Here is a 23,631-nt window from a genome sequence, read left to right on the forward strand (position 1 = left end):
GTGAACGCAGAAGGAAGATTTCCGGAATAAGCTCGTGCACGTCTAGAACGTGCTGACGTGAGACGTCTGCTTTAGCCAATCACAACAGTCAGACGCATTTACGTCCGCGCGGTTTGTGAGAATAAAAGCCTTTGAATATTTTTCCAGACACATTTAGCTGCTAGAAGTTAGTCAGATAACGTTTATATGTTCTTCTTAATGCCAACTGTGCAAATAATCATCGATAAGATGCTTATGATAAGCCGTTGTTTGTTTACCTTCAAGTTTTGCGTGTGCCCATGAAACAGCCTGTGAGCGTCAGCACACGCACATATTATGAACATCTCGACATGCGAATATGATCCAGTGAAAGTTGTTCACAATATTGATCATCCACAGAGTTTGTAATTTAGTCAAATGTTTACAAATACAAGCGCAGCCGTTTAAAGCTCATTTGTGGTGAATGATGTCAGAATTTACCGGTATTTTGGAATGGATGTGTGAATGCTCTTTTCCGGAAAATTTCCGTAACGTCCTCGCCTGTGTGAAGAGCGCTTTATTGTTGCTCTTATAGTTGTGTAAATTGCTTCCTTGTCGCTTTGGATAAAAGGGTCTGCTAAATGACTAAATGTAAAATGTATTTTTGGCAGAACCATGGCAGCTGCCTGTACATGGAATGAGGCAGCTCTCTGTGCCAGATTTAGGGACGGCCTGGATGACGAAATACAAGACGAGATCGCCACCCATGATCTTCCCCGAGACTTTGATGCCCTGGTGGATCTAGCTCTTCATGTGGACACCCAACTGCATCATCGCCAGCATAGCTTGCTTGACTCTGGCCGGGGTTTCCATTATCTTTTGGACTGGGAGGGCTATGGTGCGGAGGAGAGGTCTTGAATTCCGATACGGAACATCTTGGACTGGTCACTGATCGTGGACTTCCATCGCAGCGAGGTGAGTCCAGGGGCACTAGGCATTCTGTTTTTGCATGCTTGTAAAGCTTGTATCTTGATCCAACTGTGAGTAATCTGTCTTGTCGTGTCCTGTTTCCCCAGACTCCCAAGCACCAGCTTGTTTTGGTTTCGTTTTTTCTCTCTACCTTCTTTATTTTGCTACTTTGTCCCGTCTTCCTGCTCGCTGTGGTTTGGTCTGGCTGCCCAGTTCACGCTATTAAACCTCGATCAGGGAAATGCCCACCAGTACCTGAACGGCTATTTCTCTTCTGGTCTGCCCGAGCGTTTGGTATCGCTCTTCCGTCTCTTGGTGGTAAAATCTGGAACTCACCAGAGCCTGCACGTCTCTCCTTCTACAGCCCAGTAAAGTTTATGGTAGCGCTTTCTTGCCACTTGGTGGTAGTGCCTGGAACAGCGCTACTTTCTGAGTTCAGCCTTTTGAGTTTTTTTAAACTGACTTTTTAGAAGTTTTGTGTTTTTTGAAAAGAATAAATTTAGTTTCACCTGTAATTGAATCTTGTATCTTTACCCTGACAGTTCGCTTGTACGGTGGCTCTGAACTGTCAAAACACCTCTAAAAAAGGCTTTTTCGGACATTACATATTTGTTCATATGTACATTACTGTAACACGTGTAATTCAAGAGCATTTGAGCTGGTTTTAGTCCTTAGGTCTTTCATTTTCATATTTAAAATATATTTAACTTGCTTGTTAATTAAATTGCACTTTGTTATTTACCCTATTATTTTTATGCAACAGTCAAGTTGAACATTAATTTGATATGAAAAAAGGAAATAATTCATTTTTGCAGGCTGATTTATGTGAAATCATGAATATAGGTCTATATAATCACCTTGCAATTTTTTAAATTATAGCTTTCTTTACTTTGTAAAAAAATTGCTGTTAAAACCGTCAGATTCTACAGCAAAATCGATTTTTTTCACTAAAACAGTCATATTCTGTTACATTTTTGTTTTCGAGAAAGTAACCAACAGCAGAAAACTGAGTTAAGAGTTCAGATTCAATGTTTCATGTCTGTTTGAAATTACACTTTTAAGTCTTGTTCACTATTCCATACACGTTCACTAATATAGTTCACCTGACAGAATTAATGAATACAAATGAGTGAATTCAGACACTGATAAACACCTGCTGTTAATAATCACACTCACTGAAGGAAAGAGAAACAAGAAACACAGACAGTGACATCACTTTCAACTTTAAATAAAAACAAGTAAAATAAAACACCTTTAGTTTCAGTAGAGGATCATTAAACAACTCCACAAACAACAGCAGATACACTTATTACTGACTGCTTTGACTTCCATGCCATTGTTATTGAGAACTTATTGATTCTTATTGAGAAATTTAGGTGTTTTTTTTTTTGTGTGTCACCTAGGGCTGTAACGATACACCAAACCCACGATTCGGTTTGTATCACGATTTTTGGCCCACAATTCGGTTCATTTTTTTTTTCTTGTAAGATGGGAAAAAAAAAAAATTTAAACTATTTTTTATTAAATAGCATTTTAAAAATCTTTTTAAACTAAACATCAAAGAACAATATTAACTATGCAAATTATACAATAATACAACAATATAAATAGCCATATATAAAATAAATAAATAAATAGCAAAAGCTATATCACTTTTGTTTTCTTTGTAACAAAATACTGTTGAAAAACCAAAAAGAACTAAACTCCATTGTGAAGATGGTTCAAGCATGTTAAAAATTATTTTTCAATCAAGAAAAAGTAAATTAAATAGCTACTAGGGATGCTCATTTCGGTTAATTTTGCTAACCGACAACCACCGCTCATTAATCGGTTATTAACGGTTAACTGGTCAGATTACTAGGCTATTAATTTTATATTAAACAAATTGACATGTCTTTTTGTATCTGACACATTAAATATTGCATTTTAAAATACTGATTTATTTTTAAATGCTAGCATATTAATAACAGAACAGAACAACAGAGCATCTTCACGCACCTGCAGTGTTTAGCACAGAAGAGCAGAATAATCTAAATAAAATGAATAAAATAAATAGGATTGCCCTAAATTATTTTCATTTAGGAGAAGCACTTTAGCAGCATCTAGACCAGCAGCCTGTAAGTACATTTAAGATTTGTTTTAGTTGTTGTGTATGGTTTGAGGACTTGTTTAAAAAAAAAAAAAAAAACTACTAACACTTCCCTTCTTAGACTTTACAGACCTGAAACTTGCCTTTAGTACTTATTCATTGTTGCTCTTAGTTGTGTAAATTGCTTCCTTGTCCTCATTTGTAAGTCGCTTTGGATAAAAGCGTCTGCTAAATGACTAAATGTAAATGTAAATTTAAATAATTATTTTATATTACAAAACGAAAACACTGACTGATTCTTTTTAATAACCGGCATAGACTGTTTTTTTTCCAATCATGTTTTTTCTTCCGTCATATAAAAATCGCTGACTTCCTCAAATTGCTCGCTCCACGGAAAATATGCATTTATTTAATGCCCCGCTTTTATTATTATAATCACAAAACTTTTTACCTTTTTAATAGAAATCATTATTTTAAAGATTATGTCTTGATATATGGTTTCCTCTCTCTCCCTCGCGGTTCAAGTGCGCGCGCTGCGTGATGAAAAGACAACAACTTAATTTTTGTAAACAGTTTTGTTGTTTCAATATGATATTGCATTAATGTGCATACATGCTTTATAAGCTGAAAAATAAAAAGTAAAGCCTATTTGTTGCGTTTATTATGCAGATCCAGGTCAACATCTGCGCTGATTTGGTATCAACACGTCTGTATCAGACAGCAATATTCTTCTTCCATTTTGCTTCTTTGGCAAATGTGTCTGTAGGCACGGGTTATACGTTATCGTTCCGCAAGTTATGCCTTGCAGTTGAACAAGGGGCAGAAAACAAGGCGCACCTCACTGCCTTTATGTTGAAGGAAAAAAGAAGAGGCGCGGTCCTCTTTTGAAACGACTGAATCAGCTGGGTATCGATTGTGCAAAAGTGTTGCTGTCTGTGTTGTTACAATTGTAATATTTAACAATATCGTGATATTCAAGATTTGTACATTCATCCAGCTCTGGATAACTTAAAACAGCCATTAGACCTTCAGAGCGGCATTAATGCGTCCTGAAGTAAAGCGAAACGGTTATAAACTCCAGCAAGATAGAGTGATTATATGCAGAGCCATATACCTTTATCTATAAATAAAGTATAACTATAGAAACTGTGTTCATCTTAACTGAAAGCTTCGTCATGTTTCCTGACCTCACGCATAGCGCACCTGTCAGTCAGCTCGTAACGTTAACTCCCAAAGGGTCAAACAGAAAGCGCACAGCACGGTTACAAAAAAGTTTCCTCTGCAGAGGAGTCGGGGCATCTGGTGAACGCCCAGCCTTCTCTGCGCAGCCACATTAACAACAATGCTTTGACAGCATTGGCAATATTTCTGCCGTTGTCTGTTGTAAAGTGGGGTTAAGTTGATTTTGTTTTTGATATTCCTGACACATTCAGACGGTCCCTTACTAAGAGCTCCGTGCGAGCTCTCCCGGTTAAACGCATATTGCGAGGGTTTAAACGGAGCAGTGCTCGTAATGTTGAGCGAAAAAAAAGTGTTTCATCATGTTCTTCTTCAACTCGCTCAACTTTTGCAGGCACGGGTGACGTTATTGGAAAGGTAGTCACGGGGTGTGTTGCGATTCTCCCTTATCACACCGTGACACAGGATCGTAGATCTGAGTGTCGCGATTTCGATTTCATATCGTGTATCGTTACAGCCCTAGTGTCACCGTAATAAGGTGAGGGACTGGTTTAGTTGGGCTCACCCTTGAACTCATAAGCCCCTTTCACAAAGTGATACCGGTAAATATCTGGAAAATGTACGGAACAACTTTACCCGTACATTCAAAAAAGCGTTGTTCACACAGGCGAGGACGTTACGAAATTTTTCCGGAAAAGATCATTTACACATTCATTCCAAAATACCGGTAATTCTGAAACCATTAACCAGAAATGAGCTCTAAACGGCTGCGCTTGTATTTGTAAACATTTGACTACATCACAAACTCTGTGGATGGATCAGTATTGTGAACAACTGATGAAAACATATGGAGAAACATTTTCACATGTTGAGATGTACATGATATGTGTGTGTGCTGGCGCTCATAGACGCGCTCATATTTATCATAAGCATCTTATCGATAATTAATTACATGGTTGGCATTAAGCTGAACATATAAACGTTATCTGACTAATTTCTAGCTGCTAAATGTGTCTGGAAAAATATTCAAAGGCTATTATTCTCATAAACCGCGCGGACGTGAATTTGTCTGACTGTTCTGATTGGCTGAAGCAGACGTCTCACATCAGCACGTTCTAGACGTGCACGCGCTTATTCCGGCAATCTTCCTTTTGCGTTCACACAGCGCAGCATTCCGGCAAATTACCGGTAATGTCACAACTTTTCTTTCCGGAAAATAGCCAGAACGAATTTCCTGGTATTTTCAAAAAGAGCCTGTTCACACATACACACCTTTTGCGGAAAATTGCCGGTAATTTTCCGGAAAGGTGTGTAAGTGTGAATGGGGCTATAATTGTAGACTCTCCAGCTGCTGTAATGCAGAATTTATGAAACACTTTTATTTTGGCAATAAACCTGGAAAGTCAATAGGTTGATGTTTAGTTAAAGGTCTGGATGATTGGCCTTATGCACTTAGTTGCAGATAATATTTTATTAACAATAAGTGGAAACAGGAAAGATACCTAATTTCTTTACAGAGTTAAGAAATGAACATACAAAAACAGTCCAGTTTTTCAGACCTTGTACCCTTAACAATAGTAACAATTAAAATGTTTCATGCCGCAATGCATGCTGGGTGTGGCACAGTACATAAATCCCAGCATGCATTGCGGCATGAATAAATTATGTAATATAATGGTCTTACAGTTTTCTTTATTTGTGTTTGATTCTGCTGTTGTTGCTTATGTTTAGAGTTTCAGTAGCCTGTTTGTGAGTTAAACTTATTTTTTTTAGTTGTCACCATTGTTGAGGTTAATATGCTGATACTTGATGTCTCTTTGAATGCAACTTACAACATAGAGCAAAGTGTTTTTGTCCAGGATAATCTTAAAAACTTGAAGCAATTAATTACGACACACACAGACATGTTATTTTACGTTTAACAATAAATTAAACATTGGATAGGAGCAGTGAATTATTTAAATCATATTAGAACAGGTTCTGCCTGAACATCATGAAAACAACATGAACATCAGCAGATCTTATTTAGTTTTTTTGGCTTACTTGCAATATCATTTTAAACAAAGTTATTAACAATTGCAGCAGCCAAAATAAATTAATGTTAAAAATGTTAGGGCTAAGAGCCCAACTAAAGCAAACTCTGTTCTTCATGATGGTGACTTAAATGTTAATCTTTATTTCCAGAAAAAAAATTTAAGTAGATGTTATACAAATATAAATGTTTTAGTAATAAGTGTAGTTGGTGATGATGTTTGTGGAGTTGTTTAATCATCCAGTAATAATTTAAATGATTTATTGTACTTTAATGATTTGTTGTACTTCAGGTTATTTCATTATAAAGCTGTGACTGAAGTTGTAGTTTTTTGTATGTTCTGTTCTTGTTTTTTCCCATCAGTATTTCTTCATGTGTTCATCGGTAATTCTCAATTATCATTTAATTAATTAATTTACTTCAGCTTTGCTCCATGTTTCTTGAACACTTAAGAAATGTGGACACTTGGAATTGTTCATTTAAAACTGAGGTATTTGCTCGCGGTTTTAAAAGGTTAAATGCAGGGCTCCGAACCGGTTCAAGGAGCGGAAACGAAAAACAGAAACGAATGACATTTTGCAGGAACAGAAACCAAAAATAAAAAAAAAGATCATCTTTCATCGTTCTGAACAGAAACGGTTACAGTTAAACGGTTAATGTTATTTTATCATTCTCTTTACTATATGAATTGGGGAGACAAAAAGCATTAATTTAAAGCATGTTTATAAATACGACGGTGAACATGAATACAACATGAAACAAGTAATTTCTGATGCGATGAGCTTGTCTTAAAGGTTACCGAGAACCTGCTCTTTCATGTACAAAGGTATGTTTCGGTTTAAGTTATTGTTACTAAAACTTCTATTTATACTAAATTAATTATGGATTGTCAATTGTTTTTAGATTGCTCTCCATAAAGAAAATGCTTTTGTTAAAATTTTTTTTATGACAAACCATCAGATAAATCGATCTGTATTGAAGGATGAGGGGCAGATCATAAACATGATGGACAAAGATTTAATGATATATTATCAAACCACTTAAGCATTTTCCATTCGGAGAATTACAGTATTTAATAGCTTAGTCCTTATAAACAATCTTTTAATAAAATACATTTACAAGGCTACTGAAGAATTAACCAAATATGCAATATGATCTGCATAATGATCACAGAGAAGTGAGGTAAGCGCCCGTTTTTATATAAACTATAAATGTCTGGCCGTGATGCGTATTTAGGCCTATGGCAGTCTATAAAAAGATAATATAGCTTGAAAAATTGTAATATTTTAGAGAAAGTAATAAAGTTTGTACAACTAATGTTTGGTCTTATTAATCTGCCCATAATTAAACGTCATGTAGCCTACTTTTTGATTACTTGACCCATGGATTAACGGCAGCACCAGCGGACAATGTCAATAAACTGAAATAATCCATGACAGAAGTTCACTCAAAGTAAAAGTTCTTTCTGTCTTTAATTACTAACACTCCCGTCATTCCTACTACTTTCAGAACATAAATTAAGATATTTTACCATATGAAAATGCAATGAAATTATGAAAATTGTGAAATTAAAGACAATAATGCAGAGATCTGGTCCCCGCGTCAGGTCAGGGTGCGCCAGGGTGCGCGGAGGCGCACTAAACTCACACGGTAAAGAACTGGATTTTAATTTCATGTTTTAGTTAACTAATTATTTAAATACAACTCTCTTGATCTCTAAAGGCAAAAAAAATGCAAAAGAAATTGGTCGTTACATAAATTTCAGCAAAGATGCAACTGCTTGTCATTTTCAAATTTGTTTTTCAGTTAGGGATTAGGTCTGTTAGAGTAACAATAAAATTGTTTTGTTGGACACTGCACAGTAGTCTACAATATAATTAAAATTATAATTTATTATATTCATTATTATTAAAACTAATAAGCTATACAATTGATAAAACGCAAGACCCTTTTTAATGGTTGGTTTCATTTTGACATCGCTAACAGTTGTAATAAGAAACATCCCATTATGCAGTCTCAAGTTAGGAAACTTAAAAATGAGTTTTGAGTTTAAAGATAATCAGCCTGCCAAATCAAGTTTACAGTGTCATAAATGAAATAGGTATATAGTGCATGAGTAAAGGGCATTTGTTGCATCAACCTCTCATATGCGCTGCAGGTAGGCTGAATGATAATCTTGCAATATATGTAATACAAAACTTTAAACATTTATGTTTTTTTGAAGTGAAACGGAAAGAATTAAGGAGAGTAAAACATAATTTAAACCACTGGTCTGGCACTGAAGCCATCTTAGAGCCATACTTGTTTGTAGCGAGAAGAAAAAAAACTGATGAAATCCTGGCTGGGCACATGGTAATAACATGGATTATCTGTTCTTCAAATGAGAAAAAATCGTAGACATGACATTGTGAAGGCACTAATTATACAACGCAGTTCATGTTTATGATCATTAATATTAACTAATATTAATTAATTAAATTAATTGCGCAAAATAGATTTTTTGCATGTACGAATCAGATTATGAAGAATGATTAAGAGCTTGCATTTTGTTATTGCATCCTTTTCGCAAGTTATTTTATATATCTATTTATTTTTTTAAGTGGTAAGAACATTATTCACTGGCAAAAATGTCCCCCCGCCTTACCACCAACAAATAAAGTAGCCTACCTAAGTTAATTTACCTTTTATGTAAAAATTAAGGAATAACTTATGGCTTGATTAAATATTAATTAATAATACTAGTAACAATAGTAACAATACTGCTTATTAATAAAGCAGTTCAACATTAAATAACTTTAACTGCTTGAAACCGTATAATAATAAATAAATGTTACATTTTTCAGAACTTCACAAATAGCCTAAATGGCACAGTATTTAGGTAAAAAGAGAAGAAAAGAGATCATATCTCCCCTGTCTTCGCCTCATTGCACTGGCTACCTATAAAATACAGAGTTGATTTTAAAATTCTTCTTTTCACTTATAAAGCTTTGCACAATTCTGCCCCGGCCTATGTCAGCGAGCTTATTAGGCCATATACAGCTTGTAGACCGTTAAGATCCCATGATCAGTTTCTTTTGTCTGTCCCTCGTTCTCGCTGCAAGTCAAAAGGTGATCGAGCTTTCAGTGTTGCGGCACAAAGGCTCTGGAACAGTCTCCCTCTGAACATCAGAATCTCTCCTTCTTTGGATGCTTTTAAATCTATTTTAGAGACTTATTTTTACTCTTTTGCCCTTGAGTGATGCATGCATGTTATTTTTTATTATTTGTATTTTAGTATTACTTTTAAATATATTTCTTTGTATAGTTTATTTTATTGTAAAGCACTTTGGATCAACTATGGTTGTGTAAAATTGTGCTCTATGAATAAAGTTTGCCTTGCCTTGCCAGTAATAATATAAATAGTAATAATTATAGGAAGTACAAAAATATTAGCCTACCAGTAACAATGTAAGTCAGATATTTAAAAAAAAAAAACAGCGTAGGCTCTCTCCAACTTTTATTTTCTATTCATATTTTAAATTCTTTGCCAGAAAAACTAACATGTTGACTTTGTCCGGTTTAAGTGAAGACCTAATTGGGGTTATAATGTTTCTTGCAATACACGTTCAGACGGTGTGCTTGTAGCGCAAATGCACTGATACTTTTTCAGAACCGTGCAAGAGAGGGTTTCTTGCTTCTGTTCTGCCGCACGCATTCTCGGAATGCAGGTTTCTCTACACTGCGAAGCAGCGCGTTCTTAATTAAGTTACTAAATATGTTGCTCCATTTCTCTCAATGTCTTCCATTTATCACTTTCTCTTTTGTATCTGGCCATTTTTGGAAATGCCTCTGCAATACCTGACTGACTAGTTGGGCGTTTGTGTTTAGAAGACAGGGCTTAATTATACATGGCTTTTTTTCCTTCACCGCTGTCAATCGCCACTAGCTTGCATGGTTCGGGGCCCGTGAAGCTGCGTATGGATGGATTTGCTTAATCCAAATTGCATGGATAGAAAAGCTTAATCCAAACTAATTGGTTCACCATTTTCGGTTGGCAGGAATCCAAAATGTTCCAAGATGTAAGATTTCGTTTTCCAACAAGATTCATGGTTAAACATGAACTTGCTAAATCGCGCCAAATGTTATATTCTAACAGACATGTAATGCTTGGCAACATAATGGTGAATTGTGTTTTAAAGAGCATGACGTCACATGCTACTGCTTGTGGCAATGGACAATTGCGGTGGCAACTGACCACCGCGGTGATGCGGTTGTCACAGTGACCATCAAAGCCCTATATGTAATGTGTGACATCGGGGACGCGTCTCAGCGCAAAACATAACTTATTAAATGCCCATGCTTAATCTGTCATTGATAAGGTCTATCGGTTTAAAGGGTTACCGACAGTAAATCACTTGAGTAATCGTTAGCATTCCTAGTTTAATCAATCGTAAAAGTAGTGTCAATGTTATTAAAATGCACACACAATCTATCAATTTATCTATTCAATACAGGGCTCTAGACTAACTTTTTGCCTTGGTGTGCTTTTTTTCTTATAGATGAACCAAGCATTGCAGTAAATGTATAACATTTTATATTTATATTAAAGATAAATAAGGCAAGAACATGAGAATGATACTTTTTATATTTTTACACCTACAAAAATTTTTTGTGGTAGTGCACTTGTTTAGTAAAAACGCAATCAGAGCCAATGTTATATAGAAGTAGGCTAGTGTTGCCTAAACGGCTATTAAATTTTTAATAAAACTAAAACCAAAATAAAACTCATTGCATTATTCATTTGATAAAAATATACCAAAATGAAATAAAATTAAAAGGTGGCTATTTTGTAATTTGTTTTAATATTAATAAAAACATGCTTAGACTATAAGCTTAACGGCCAATAGGCCATTAATAAATATTATTTTACTTTGTACTGGATTATAATGTATATTTTACAATAAAAACTAAATATAGCATGTCTTACTGTCATTTAAAACAAATAATTCACAACACATCAGAACTGGAGACCTGCAGTGTGCAAACTGTATACAGGGGGTGTTGGTCAAAAGCCTTCAGCACCTAATTGAACTAATATCTCAGAGGAAGATGAACCGATAGCATTTTTTTTTTTTTTCGTTTATAAGCTCTGATGCTAACTCTATTTTAACTCTTAATATAGGCCTACAATATATTTTCTGGTGTTTAATTTTGCATGAGCAAATAGCAGTAGGCTATAGCCTAAAGTACATATTTTTAAAAGATTATCATTCAGCCTACCTGCAGCACATCCGAGAGTGCACTATACCCATTTCACTGTAAACTTGACTTTGCAGGCCGTTCATCTTTAAACGCAAAAGGCATTTAAGCGTGCTAACTTGACTGCTGCTGCATAATGGGATGTTTCTTTACAAATCTATAAAAGTGTGATTTAGCATGTCAAAATGAAAGCAAACATTCAAAAGGGTTCTGCGTTTTGTTAATTTTACTAATATTAACAATAATGGATATAATACATATATAATAATTGCACGGTGCAGTGTACTAAACATTTTTATTAGGCTATATAACTGAAAAACTAATGTGTAGGTTACTGGCAGTGCATTTTTGCTCAAATTAACAGCAAATTTCTTCTATGTTTTTTCCCTTTAGCTCAAGAGAAGTTCAAGTTCAAAAGAATTAGTTAACCGAAACATGTAATGAATTAGGCTGCTTTTTTCAACACATTTCTTAACATAATAGTTTTAATAACTCATCTCTAATAACTGATTTATTTTATCTTTGCCATGATGACAGAAAATAATATTTGAATAGATATTTTTCAAAACACTTCTATACAGCTTAAAGTGACATTTAAAGGCTTAACTATGTTAATTATGTTAACTAGGCAGGATAGGGTGATTAGGGAAGTTATTGTATAACGATGGTTTGCTCTGTAGACTATCAACAAAATATATAGATTAAAGGGGCTTATAATTTTGACCTTAAAATGGTTAATAAAAAATTTAAAACTGCTTTTAATCTAGCCGAAATAAAAAATACTTTTTCCAGAAGAAAATATATTATCAGACATACTGTAATGAATCGTCACCGAGATTGGGATCCATCGTGCAGTTTATTATTATCACAGTAATCACACAATCGGCAGAATAACAGAATCGTGGTCATAAACAGGCAAATGGTCAGGGCTGGCAGCAAGGGATCGTAGACGGTAAACAGGCAAGGTCACAACAGGAAAATCAAAGTAGAGTATAAACGCTCAGAAATGTCAACTGGTAGCAAACAAGACTTCGCAAAGAATGAAACAAACCAGACTGCTTAAATAGATGGCGGAGTGATTTCAGCTGGGCCCATAATCAAACAGACACGGGGTAGATGGGAAATGTAGTGAGGGAACTTTCAGTTAATAATGAGGTGATGGTGCCCTCTGCTGGTTAGAGGAGGGAATCACGGAGTTTGTCTCTGTGACAGAGCCCCCCTCCTGTGAGCGACTCCTGGCACGAGGAGGCAGATGACGACGGGGTCTCCCACGTGGTCGAGGGGCCGGTTTATCAGGGTGATTGCGATGGAAGGACTCAATAAGGTTTGGGTCGAGAATGTCGTCTGCATTTACCCAAGAGTGTTCCTCTGGACCGTACCCCTCCCAATCAACTAGGTATTGAAGAACTCTTCCCCGACGCCTGGAATCAAGTAGTTCTCTTACTGGGTACACCTCCTCGCCATCTACCAGAGTGGGCAGGGGACTCTTGTCAGCAGACTCCTCCTCCCCCTCCTCGGTGGGACCAGCAGCAGGCTTGAGCAAAGAAACATGAAAAGTGGGAGAGATTCGATAATGATTAGGCAGGATAAGACGAAAGGAAACAGGTGTAATTTGTTTATCAATCTGGAACGGACCCACGTACCTGGGACTAAGTTTCTTGCAGGGTAATCGAAGGCGCAGATCTCTGGTAGATAACCAAACCCACTGACCAGGAATGTATTCGGGGTTAGGACGACGATGGCGATCAGCTTGGTTTTTCTGTCTGCGAATGGCACGCTGTAGACGAGTATGAGCTAGGTTCCAAGTTTCCTCACTTCTGAGTAGCCAATCATCTACTGCTGGAACATTAGAGGGTTCTCCAGACCAGGGGAACAGCGGGGGTTGGAATCCCAGAATGCATTGAAATGGGGTGAGACCAGTCGAGGATTTTTGAATGGAATTTTGGGCGTACTCAGCCCACATTAGGTAACGGCTCCAGTCATTCTGATGTTGGCTGCAGTAGGAACGAAGGAAACGGGTAATTTCTTGATTAAGCCGTTCAGTTTGGCCGTTGGCTTGGGGGTGATAACCAGAAGTTAGACTGACGTTGACGTTTAGCATTTTGAAGAACGCTGACCAGACTCTAGATGTAAACTGAGGCCCTCTATCTGAGACAATATCCTCAGGTAAACCATAAAATCAAAATACTAAGTTGCACAAATGTTCTGCAGTTTGCAGAGCAGTTGGGAGCTTGGGTAAAGGTATGAGACGGCAAGCTTTAGAAAATCTGTCGATGACTGTGAGTATGGTAGTACAATTGTTGGACATGGGTAGATCCGTGACGAAATCAATGGCAATGTGTGACCAGGGGCGTTGTGGTATGGGGAGAGGTTGGAGTAAACCGGCTGGTAGTTGTCGTGATGATTTCTGCGTATTGCAGGTGATGCAGTGTTGAATAAATGTGGTGGTGTCCTTAGACAACGATGGCCACCAGAAACGATTTTCCAGTAGCTGGACTGTAGCGTTAATGCCAGGATGTCCGGAGTTGGGCAGTGAGTGTACTAGTTCTAAAACTCGAGTCCGTAAGGTTTCAGGGACAAACATCTTATTGGTTGGACATTCAGCTGGGGTCTCTTACTGAGCGTTAGCTTGTTCAATTTCGGTAATTATGTCCCATTGGATGGGTGCAACAATGAGACTGGGAGACAGAATGTTCTCAGGAGCTTGTGGGATTTGATCACCTTCAAATTGTCGAGACAGGGCATCTGCTTTAGTATTCTTTGATCCAGGACGATAGGTGACCACAAACTTGAAGCGGGTAAAGAACAGGGACCAGCGTGCTTGCCTCGGGTTGAGTCTCTTGGCAGTTCTCAGATATTCTAGATTCTTATGATCTGTCAGAACGGTGAATGGATGGGTAGACCCCTCCAACCAGTGACGCCATTCTTCAAAGGCTGATTTCATGGCCAGAAGTTCCCTATCACCAACAACATAATTCCTCTCGGCTGGGTTTAGTTTCCTGGAACAGAAGGCACAAGGATATAATTTGGGGGGTGACCCCTGTCTCTGAGACAGTATTGCACCAACGCCAGTATTTGAAGCATCTACCTCAACAATGAAGGGGAGTTCTGGGTCGGGATGGTGGAGAATAGGAGCTGTGACGAACCGTTGTTTTAGTTGTTGGAATGCCTGGGTAGCAGGAAGTGACCATTGTAGACTGTGGGCTCCTTTCTTTAGCATTGATGTTAGGGGTTGTGCAACAGAGCTAAAGTTCAGAATAAAGCGTCTGTAATAATTGGCGAAACCAAGAAAAGCGTTGAAGTTCTTTCAGGGTCGAAGGCTGTGGCCATTTGAGAATTGAGTTCACCTTCCGTTTGTCCATGGCCACACCTTCATGACTAATGATGTAGCCCAGAAATGAGGTGGATGTTTGATGGACCGTTTGAGCACCGTTCGTACATGATGGATGTGTTCTTCTAGGGTATCAGAGTATACCAGAATGTCATCGATATACACTATGACTATGCGATTTAGGAGATCTCTAAAGATGTCATTAACAAATGACTGGAACACGGATGGACTGTTTACCAGGCCGAAAGGCATGACCAGGTATTCATAATGCCCTGTGCTTGTGGAGAAACCAGATTTCCATTCATCTCCCTGGCGAATGCGTATCAGGTTGTATGCACTCCGTAGATCAAGTTTAGTGTAATATTTAGCGGTTCTAAGTTGTTCTAAGGCAGCAGGCACCAGGGGTAGTGAGTACCGGAACTTGACAGTTATCTCATTGAGGCCCCGGTAATCAATGCAGGGACGAAGTCCAACATCTTTTTTCTTCACAAAGAAAAACCCAGCAGAGGCAGGTGATGTTGAAGGTCGTATAAAGCCTTTCTTTAATTCCTCATTGATATATTTTTCCATGGCCTCTGTTTCAGGTTTGGACAGGGGAAAGATTCGTCCTCTAGGGGGCGTTGTCCCGGGTAACAGATCAATGGCACAATCATAGCTCCTGTGAGGAGGAAGTTTGGTGGCTTCAGTTTTGCTAAAGGCCAGAGACAGATCAGAATATTCAGGTGGGATGTTAATGTCACAATTGACTTCAGAGACGGTGACAGATCTAACAGACAGAGGTGAGATGGGGGTGATGCATTCCGAAAAACAGGTATCCTTCCATTTAACAATTTGTCCCATCCTCCAGTTGATGTCTGGGTTATGTCTTCGCAGCCAGGGTAGTCCGAGGATTATGGGAGTGCGAGGTGTTACAAGGATGTAAAATTGAATAGTTTCTGTGTGTAGTATACCTGTTTGCATATTGAGTTCTTGCGTGAGATGTAATATTTGTCCCGATCCTAGTGGGCGTACATCTATCGCTTCCACTGTCAAAAGAGAAGAATAGCAAGTTAAAGGTATTTTATGTCTGTAAGCACATTTTTTAGACATGAAGTTTCCTGCTGCTCCTGAATCTAACAATGCTTTTGTTGTTATCTCGTGTCCATTTATCTCAATGGTAATTGGTATACTGACACACATATCAGGATTCAATGAATGCACAGGAAAACTCACCCGATCCTGGGAAGTTGAATTTGGACGTGAAGGACAGTAAACTCGAAGATGGTTTGGTTGACCACAGTATAGACAGAGTCGTTGTGTTAAGTGACGATTTCGTTCTTCAGAAGAGATATGATAGGAGTTAACTTGCATGGGTTCGGATTCATCAGTGGTAACAGGGACGGACATACAATAAGAACTGTGAGGAACATGACGTTGTCGGGCTCTAACAAGGTTATCAATCTGAATGCTCTGAGAAATCCTTAAATGAAGGAAAAGCGGTACCATCCTCCTTCCACATTGCCATAGCCAATTCTAATGCCTTGCCAGTTAGCAGGGAGAAAACGAAAGCAATCTTACCGGAGTCCGTTGCATAAAACGTGGGTTGTTGGTTGACAAAGAGAGAGCACTGAAGTAAAAATCCTTTACACTTCGTCGGGTCACCATCAAACTTTTCCGGAAAGGCGAGGCAAGGACTCACTTGAGCTGGCGTTCCCATGACGGGTATACCGGGACCGGTTGTCGATGCCATGGTGGCCGCCGGTGGCGAGATATGCAGGTTCTGGAGCGCCTTCCCCATCTCCTCGGTGAGTGACGTCAGGTGTTTCAACTGATGATGGTGTACGGCGAGTTGACTTGCCTGTGTAGATAGTGCTGAGGACAAGTGAGTGATAGCTGCTGGATCGTAGGGTGGCGAAGTCTTCTGTAATGAATCGTCACCGAGATTGGGATCCATCGTTCAGTTTATTATTATCACAGTAATCACACAATCGGCAGAATAACAGAATCGTGGTCATAAACAGGCAAATGGTCAGGGCTGGCAGCAAGGGATCGTAGACGGTAAACAGGCAAGGTCACAACAGGAAAATCAAAGTAGAGTATAAACGCTCAGAAATGTCAACTGGTAGCAAACAAGACTTCGCAACGAATGAAACAAACCAGTCTGCTTAAATACATGGCGGAGTGATTTCAGCTGGGCCCGTAATCAAACAGACACGGGGTAGATGGGAAATGTAGTGAGGGAACTTTCAGTTAATAATGAGGTGATGGTGCCCTCTGCTGGTTAGAGGAGGGAATCATAGAGTTTGTCTCTGTGACACATACTGTGAAAATTTCCTAGCTCTGTAAAACATAATTTGTAAAATATTTAAAAAAATTCAAAAGGAGGCGAGTAATTTTGACTTCAACTATATATATATATATATATATAGTTGTATATCTTTATTACAAGTCATTGACGAGTCATGTAGTTTTAAATTGGATTATGAATTCAAAATCAAGTAGTTTTCTTTCTTTAGTCAAGCAAGCAAAAAAAAGTTTAGAAAGAAGTTTAGAAAGAGGTTATTCAGTAATAACAAGGTAACATTCAAAACATTTCATTTTCTGCACATCTACTAATTAATGAGAATTTGTTTATATATTTATTTGCTGATATATTTATTCTCCACATACAAATGGAAGCCAGAATATGGAAATTGCATTTAGATTTTGAAAGAGAGTTATGGATTTTATGAGAGTTGTTGTAGTGCAAGATCTTTAGATTTAGTAGAAAGATGATACAGAGCAATAATCAAAATAAAATGCTTTTAATATCTTTAGTACACTATTGCATCAGCATAATCGAAAGAGTGGCATCTGTCAATTTAAAGATACGATTTGAACACCGCAAATGTATATCGCAAGAGGGTCATATTTATTTTAATTAAAGCTAGGACTATTTTTAAGCCAGAGCACCATGGTTTTTGCTTCCTAGTACAATTAATGACAACAGTACATATTTTTTTAGCAAAATTTTTTGCCTTTTTGCAAAATTTGTATGATAAACATCTTTAGCTAACTTCATACTGATGCATTATTTAAATCTGAAAGTGGGTAATAAAGGTGGCAATGGACAAGTGTGGAATGTTATAGCAATATTCTAAATGTAGGCAATATTCTAAAGTAATTTAGGCTTATTTGTATGATTTGGATATGTATTGAGCAAATGTCAGACAGCTCACACACATTGTACTCAGATTGCACTGTTTATCAGTAAAATATCTTAAACAAATGCATTAATGTAAATTCCAGGCAGGATCTTATAATCAGTATAAAATTTAAATTCCTCATAAATGATATAACCACATATTCTACACCAACCCCTTTGCCACACCAATAACAAAGCTTCGGTCTTACCGGATCTGCTAGGTTTGGTTTTCCAGGAGGTAATTTAGGTCGTGATGATGGTCTTGGTGGTAGAGGTGGGATGGGGCTGCCAGCAGACAGAGGAGTGCCAGCACGTGCAGGAGACGATGGCCCTGAGAAAAGAATATCGCACAACAATTGTAACGGATGTGGCTGATCAGATACATAATACATAATCATTTTAATTTATTCAATAAATAATTCACCATCAACCACTCCCAAAAAAAGCAAATGATCAGTGTTTTATCCAATTCCAAAAGTATTTACGACACGAAAGCAATGCGCTGTTTGAAAATGGACAGCGACATGGTCACTCTCCTATACAACTTGCCTGAGACCTCAGCTTTTAAAATCTGGCAGGGGGCAACAGATGAAAATTAGCCCTTGTGGCTAACTCTGTCTTATTTACAATTATACTGTTTATTAATAAGCATTGTCCCTGTAAATAAAATACATTTTAAATTTCAAAGTTTTTTTTTCATGTAGCCCTTTATTACCTCTTTATGTGTAATCAGGTGTCATGTGCAACAAGTCTCTTGCTCATGTATTATTATTATTATGGTTTTAATACTCCTGCAATCAAAGTGTACCTCTACCACAGCTAAACAAATTCATAGATGGTTCATGTTTGATGAATTTGGTTTACTGAACAATCGTTTACATTTTATGTTAATACAAGTCCAACACATACAAATTTTGAGAAACTTTAAACGTTTCTGCATCCGCATTATTTCAGAAATCATACGCAAATCATCAAGCTTCCCAATAATAAAACTTTCCTTGGTAAGGTAACTTTCTCAACTCAGCTCCTAAGGGTGTTACAAGACCACCCTTATAAAAGCTGGTGACTAAGGACCCCCCGAAAGAGGAAAAGGAGAGACCCTTGGAAAAAGAATTGTTCTGTTCCAGCTCAGCGCATCTTCTATTCAGGTCCAGTGAGAAGACTTGGACCAAAAATTGCTATCTTTGATACGTTTATTTCCTTCGAGAGTCTATTTCACTTAGGTGTGCCGTAAGACCAGAAGGCATCACGACTGCAGCCTTTTTGCCACCTCAAACCTGAAATGACAGACTCTGCCCCACTCTAAGCCTCACAGGACAAAGAACAAACTTCCAGCTAATCCACGTGGCGTGGATTTTCACTCCACGTGGCGTGGAGTTCTTCACGTCATGAAAAGAACGCAAGTTTGTTATGTTGTAGTCTTACAAAATCAGAGGTTTTTCCTTTTTATTACACTCTCTCTTTTTATTTCTTTACTTTTCTCTACAACTTGTCTGAATGTGTGTTTGTGTTAGGCATTTATTTTGTTTTAAATTCCAAATAAAGCTTGCTTCAAAAATGTTTAATGCTAAATGCTAAAGATTAGCACCCTATTTCCTCATAAAACTTTTTTAGATGTCTCTGCTCTGACATCCATTCAAAAAGTGGAATGGAACTTTTTCTTCAGACAGTTTTGATAATATTGATGAAAATCCTGCCCCAAAATATCACGTAATGATTAAAGCACCACAGCATGTATGATTTTTTTCTGTGCTTAACAATAAAGATGCAAGGGTGCATTATTTTGGGAAGGGGTTTGAAAAAAAACAGGCTTTGGGTGCGTCGATGGTTGGATGGATGGATGGATGGATGGATGGATGGATGGATGGATAGATGAACGGACGGACGAACGGACATTATAAGGTATACTAAAACATGCTAAAGTGTATCACATTTTATAAAATTCCTGAATCAGTGTTTCAACACGATAACAATGTAAATATCAGTGTGTTCTCATGTATTGATTTAATGTTCCATATTACACTCTGAGAATTCCCAACCACCATAAACAGCGACAAAAACTACTTTGCTGATTAATATGCTCAAGTCATAAAAGCAGCTTTACTAATTAATTAATTTAAATGAATGAAGAATAATAACTAGTACAGAGTGGTCAGTACTTAAGCCTAATTGGCCCAGAAAAAAAACATCACACTCAGGTTCCAAACTTTTATAGCAATTACAAAATAACATATACATTTTGTTTTATTATTTTCTATCACGATATATTATGTTTTACATTTTTAACATATATCTATTGTTTGTTTTTGTAATGACTGGAATTTTGACCTAAATTCAATATAAATGCTTTCTTGATATTTGATCATATTTTAGTGATTGAATACTGCCATCTGCAGGTTAATGAAAATAACTTTGAGAATCATTGTTTGAAAAAAAGTTCAATTTGATTTTTTAAATACACGGGTTAGAATGATGAAACTGAAACACCTTGTTTTAGACATATTGAATAATTCATTAGTATGGTGTAGGGCCTCCTCTTGCAGTCAATACAGTATTAATTCCTCTTTGAAATGACAGATACAAGTCCTGCACAGTAGTCAGAAGGATTCCGAGCCATTTTTCTTGCAGAATAGTAGCCAGGTCACAATGTGATGCTGGTGGAGGAAAACGTTTCTGTTTCGCTTCTCCAAAACACCCCAATGTCGCTCAATATTTTTTAGATCTGATGACTGTGCAGGCCATGAGAGATGTTCAACTTTACTTTCATGTTCATCAAATTACTGTTACCAGACTTGCCGTGTGTATTGGTGCATTTTCTTCCAGATACAAAGCACCAACTTTAGCATTCAAACTTTGAACCACTGTGTGCACATGGACCAGAATGGTTTGGAATAGTCCTTGGAAGTGATGCACCCAAGTATTTGGCCTAGGGAATGCCATGATATTGCAGCCCAAACCATCACTTATCCACCCCAATGCTTTACTTTAGGCAAGCAGCAGTCTAGGTGGCACACTTCTTTGGGGCTTCTCCACATTGTAACTCTCTTGCATGTGAGAAAGACAGTGAAAATGAACTCAACACACAAAGAACAAAAAATATTTGTTCACAGCCCAAGGTTTTTGCCGACATTTGGCATCAGCATGAGTGTTTTTTTTTTAGACCTCAACAAGTAAAACTTAAGACCCAAAAATTGTATAATTTCTTTGGAATAGGCTACTCAAATTAATGTCCTCGTTAGATTAAAATGAATTGTGCCTCGTCACAGTACAGATAACCCACAGTACCTGCCTTTTGGGTATAGCTGACTGTAAGGTGGCGTCTAAACTAGAGCTGTAATCGGGCCATAAAAGTTAGGTACATATTGATTGACAGCTTTTAAAAAGCCCGAACCCATTTATAGCCCGACATTATTCAAATGTGCACATGCACGCAGCTCTTTTGCCTTTTTTCATGAATAAGTCGTTTATATGTGTTAACATTACTTATTCATAACATAGACCAGGGGTCACCAATCTCGGTCCTGGAGGGCCGGTGTCCCTGCAGGGTTTAGCTCCAACTTGCCTTAACACACCTGCCTGGATGTTTCAAGTATACCTACAAAGACCTTGATTAGCTTTTTCAGGTGTTTGATTAGGGTTAGAGCTAAAATCTGCAGGACATCGGCCCTCCAGGAACAAGTTTGGTGACCACTGATATAGACTATAGGCCACTTGGAAGTTTGAACAAAGAAACAAAATAAGTCCTCTGTAACATCTTGACATCTCAGCACTCTAAATAGGCCTGTGTACATACACTTAGCCTTTAAATTGGCCAACACACCAATGAAAATTCTTTACTCATCAAGATTAGGCTATGGAGTTTTGTGGGGAAACATTATTGAATCCACTGTTAATGGCTTTAGTGCAGTCCTACACTCACTAAGCAGCACTGAACACTCTTTCACTGCTGTTGCTACTGGCCGGGATGCACTACTGATTAGTGATGGGAAGTTCGGATCATTTTACTGACTCTGATCTTTGAGTCTGGTTCATCGAGATGAACGAAACTGTTTTCAAGTCATTTTGTTCATTTGGTTCAATTTGCCAAAATATTTTGAAAATGTTACGAATTGCTTCTAAACACATCTACAACTAGCCCAAAATGTTGATCACACGACAAATAAGTCACAAATAGAATACTATAAGAAGGAGAAAATATTATTTCAATGTTTACCTGCTCTTTTGTCTATAAAGGTATTTTAGTCTCTTTGCTCAGCTCACCTCTTTATGTCTTCAAATGTCAGTGGTTCGTTCATGTTACACTGACAGTCACATATAATCTTAACCAATGTACACAGTCTGAGCCAATAGGAGCCATGATTAGTTCAACTATAGAGTCTTCTGGTTCTTGAGTGATTAGTTTATCACGTGACAGAATGACTCAAACCTGAGGACTCAAGAGTTGAACGGATCAAATCTCTTTCCGGCTCTAAATGCAAACGATTGGGCTTTTGTCTTTCACGTGATAAACGACTCAGACCGAAGACTGGAGAGATGAACAGATCAATTCTCTTTCCGGCTCTAAATGTATATGATTGGCCCGTGATGAACGAATGACTCAAACCCAAGGACTCAAGAGGTGAACAGATCAATTTTATTTCCGGCTCTAAATGCATATGATTAGGTGCGTTCGACTTAATGCATCGCTGTGCAGATCGATAGGAATCTGTCTTAAAGCAGTGCATGCTGGCTAAAAATTTTGTCTGGATTGATGCTGCGCCGATGCCATGTGACTGTCACAAGTAGCATCATAGTACCGGGACAGTGCTCCAATATCAGATGGCTGATTCAGACCGTGCAGCATCTGAAGAGCGGCTGCACAAGCTCTGATGACAACACAGATATTACACTATTGGCCGAGTTCACCTCATGACAACAGTCACGTGTGTTTCGGGTTTATTATTGGATAACTTCCGTTTTAAAAGTTTCAGAACAAACAATTCACTTTTCATACCCTCAATCTTGTATATATTATGTTTATTAAAAGACTACAAATATTTAACTGCAGTATCATGTTTAGTTAAATAAACTGGTTATAAAGGCTAGCGTGTTTGCATAGGTTTATTTTCACCTTTTTTTATAAAGACTATCTACTGCATTCAGCTCCATGAACGATTTAAATGATATATTTTAGTAAATAACCTAAATATTAACTCAAATAAGTCTAACAAATTTGTAATAAAATAATTATGATCATTGATCCTGAAATCCCTAAAGGTTTTAAGTTAAGTTAATTAAGTTAAAGAATTATTTTATTAAATAATTATAAAAGGATTTTTAGGATTAATATATATATTAATATATATAATATATATATATATATTTATTTATTTTAGGAATGTCCTTTTGTAACAATCTTTTCAGATTAAAGTGCTTTTTTGAAAATGCTTTCATTATCCAAAATAATCTTAATCATTGTTTCAGACTTAATTGAAACACCTTGTTTTGTGTTTTACTCCTATATATTGGAAAGTTTTATATCTATAAATGTAAATAAATGTAACACCCTTTTTAGCATATTCAAACAACAAGTATTTGCCTAAAGAGGAATGTTTAAACTCCTAGAATTTGTGCTTATTGCGTTGTATTTAACAGGCTTTTCATTTTTATGTTTAGATTACCCTCTCGTTCCC

The 23,631-nt window shown here is 37.3% G+C and overlaps 1 protein-coding gene and 1 long non-coding RNA gene across 6 annotated transcripts in view; both read right to left on the minus strand.

Annotated features, from left to right (window-relative positions):
• sgip1b (SH3GL interacting endocytic adaptor 1b) overlaps window positions 1-23,631 on the minus strand; it is a 150,828-nt gene that overhangs the window by 62,430 nt on the left and 64,767 nt on the right. For 4 of the 5 annotated variants that reach the window (XM_017351458.4, XM_073924050.1, XM_009298216.5 and 1 more), the window contains one exon: window positions 18,169-18,290. In XM_017351458.4, the coding sequence (XP_017206947.1) occupies window positions 18,169-18,290 (122 nt within the window). Of the gene's footprint in view, window positions 1-12,302; window positions 15,822-16,008; window positions 18,291-23,631 lie in introns of those variants that run through there. The other variant, XR_012391076.1, reaches the window with a different exon arrangement.
• On the minus strand, window positions 12,303-14,201 carry LOC141377941 (uncharacterized). The gene is made up of 2 exons (XR_012391139.1): window positions 13,109-14,201; window positions 12,303-12,999 (listed from the first exon to the last, which is right to left on the minus strand). It is a non-coding gene; the product is annotated as an uncharacterized lncRNA (long non-coding RNA).

Source organism: Danio rerio, chromosome 2 (assembly GCF_049306965.1).
Source record: "Danio rerio strain Tuebingen ecotype United States chromosome 2, GRCz12tu, whole genome shotgun sequence".
Taxonomy (NCBI): domain Eukaryota; kingdom Metazoa; phylum Chordata; class Actinopteri; order Cypriniformes; family Danionidae; genus Danio; species Danio rerio.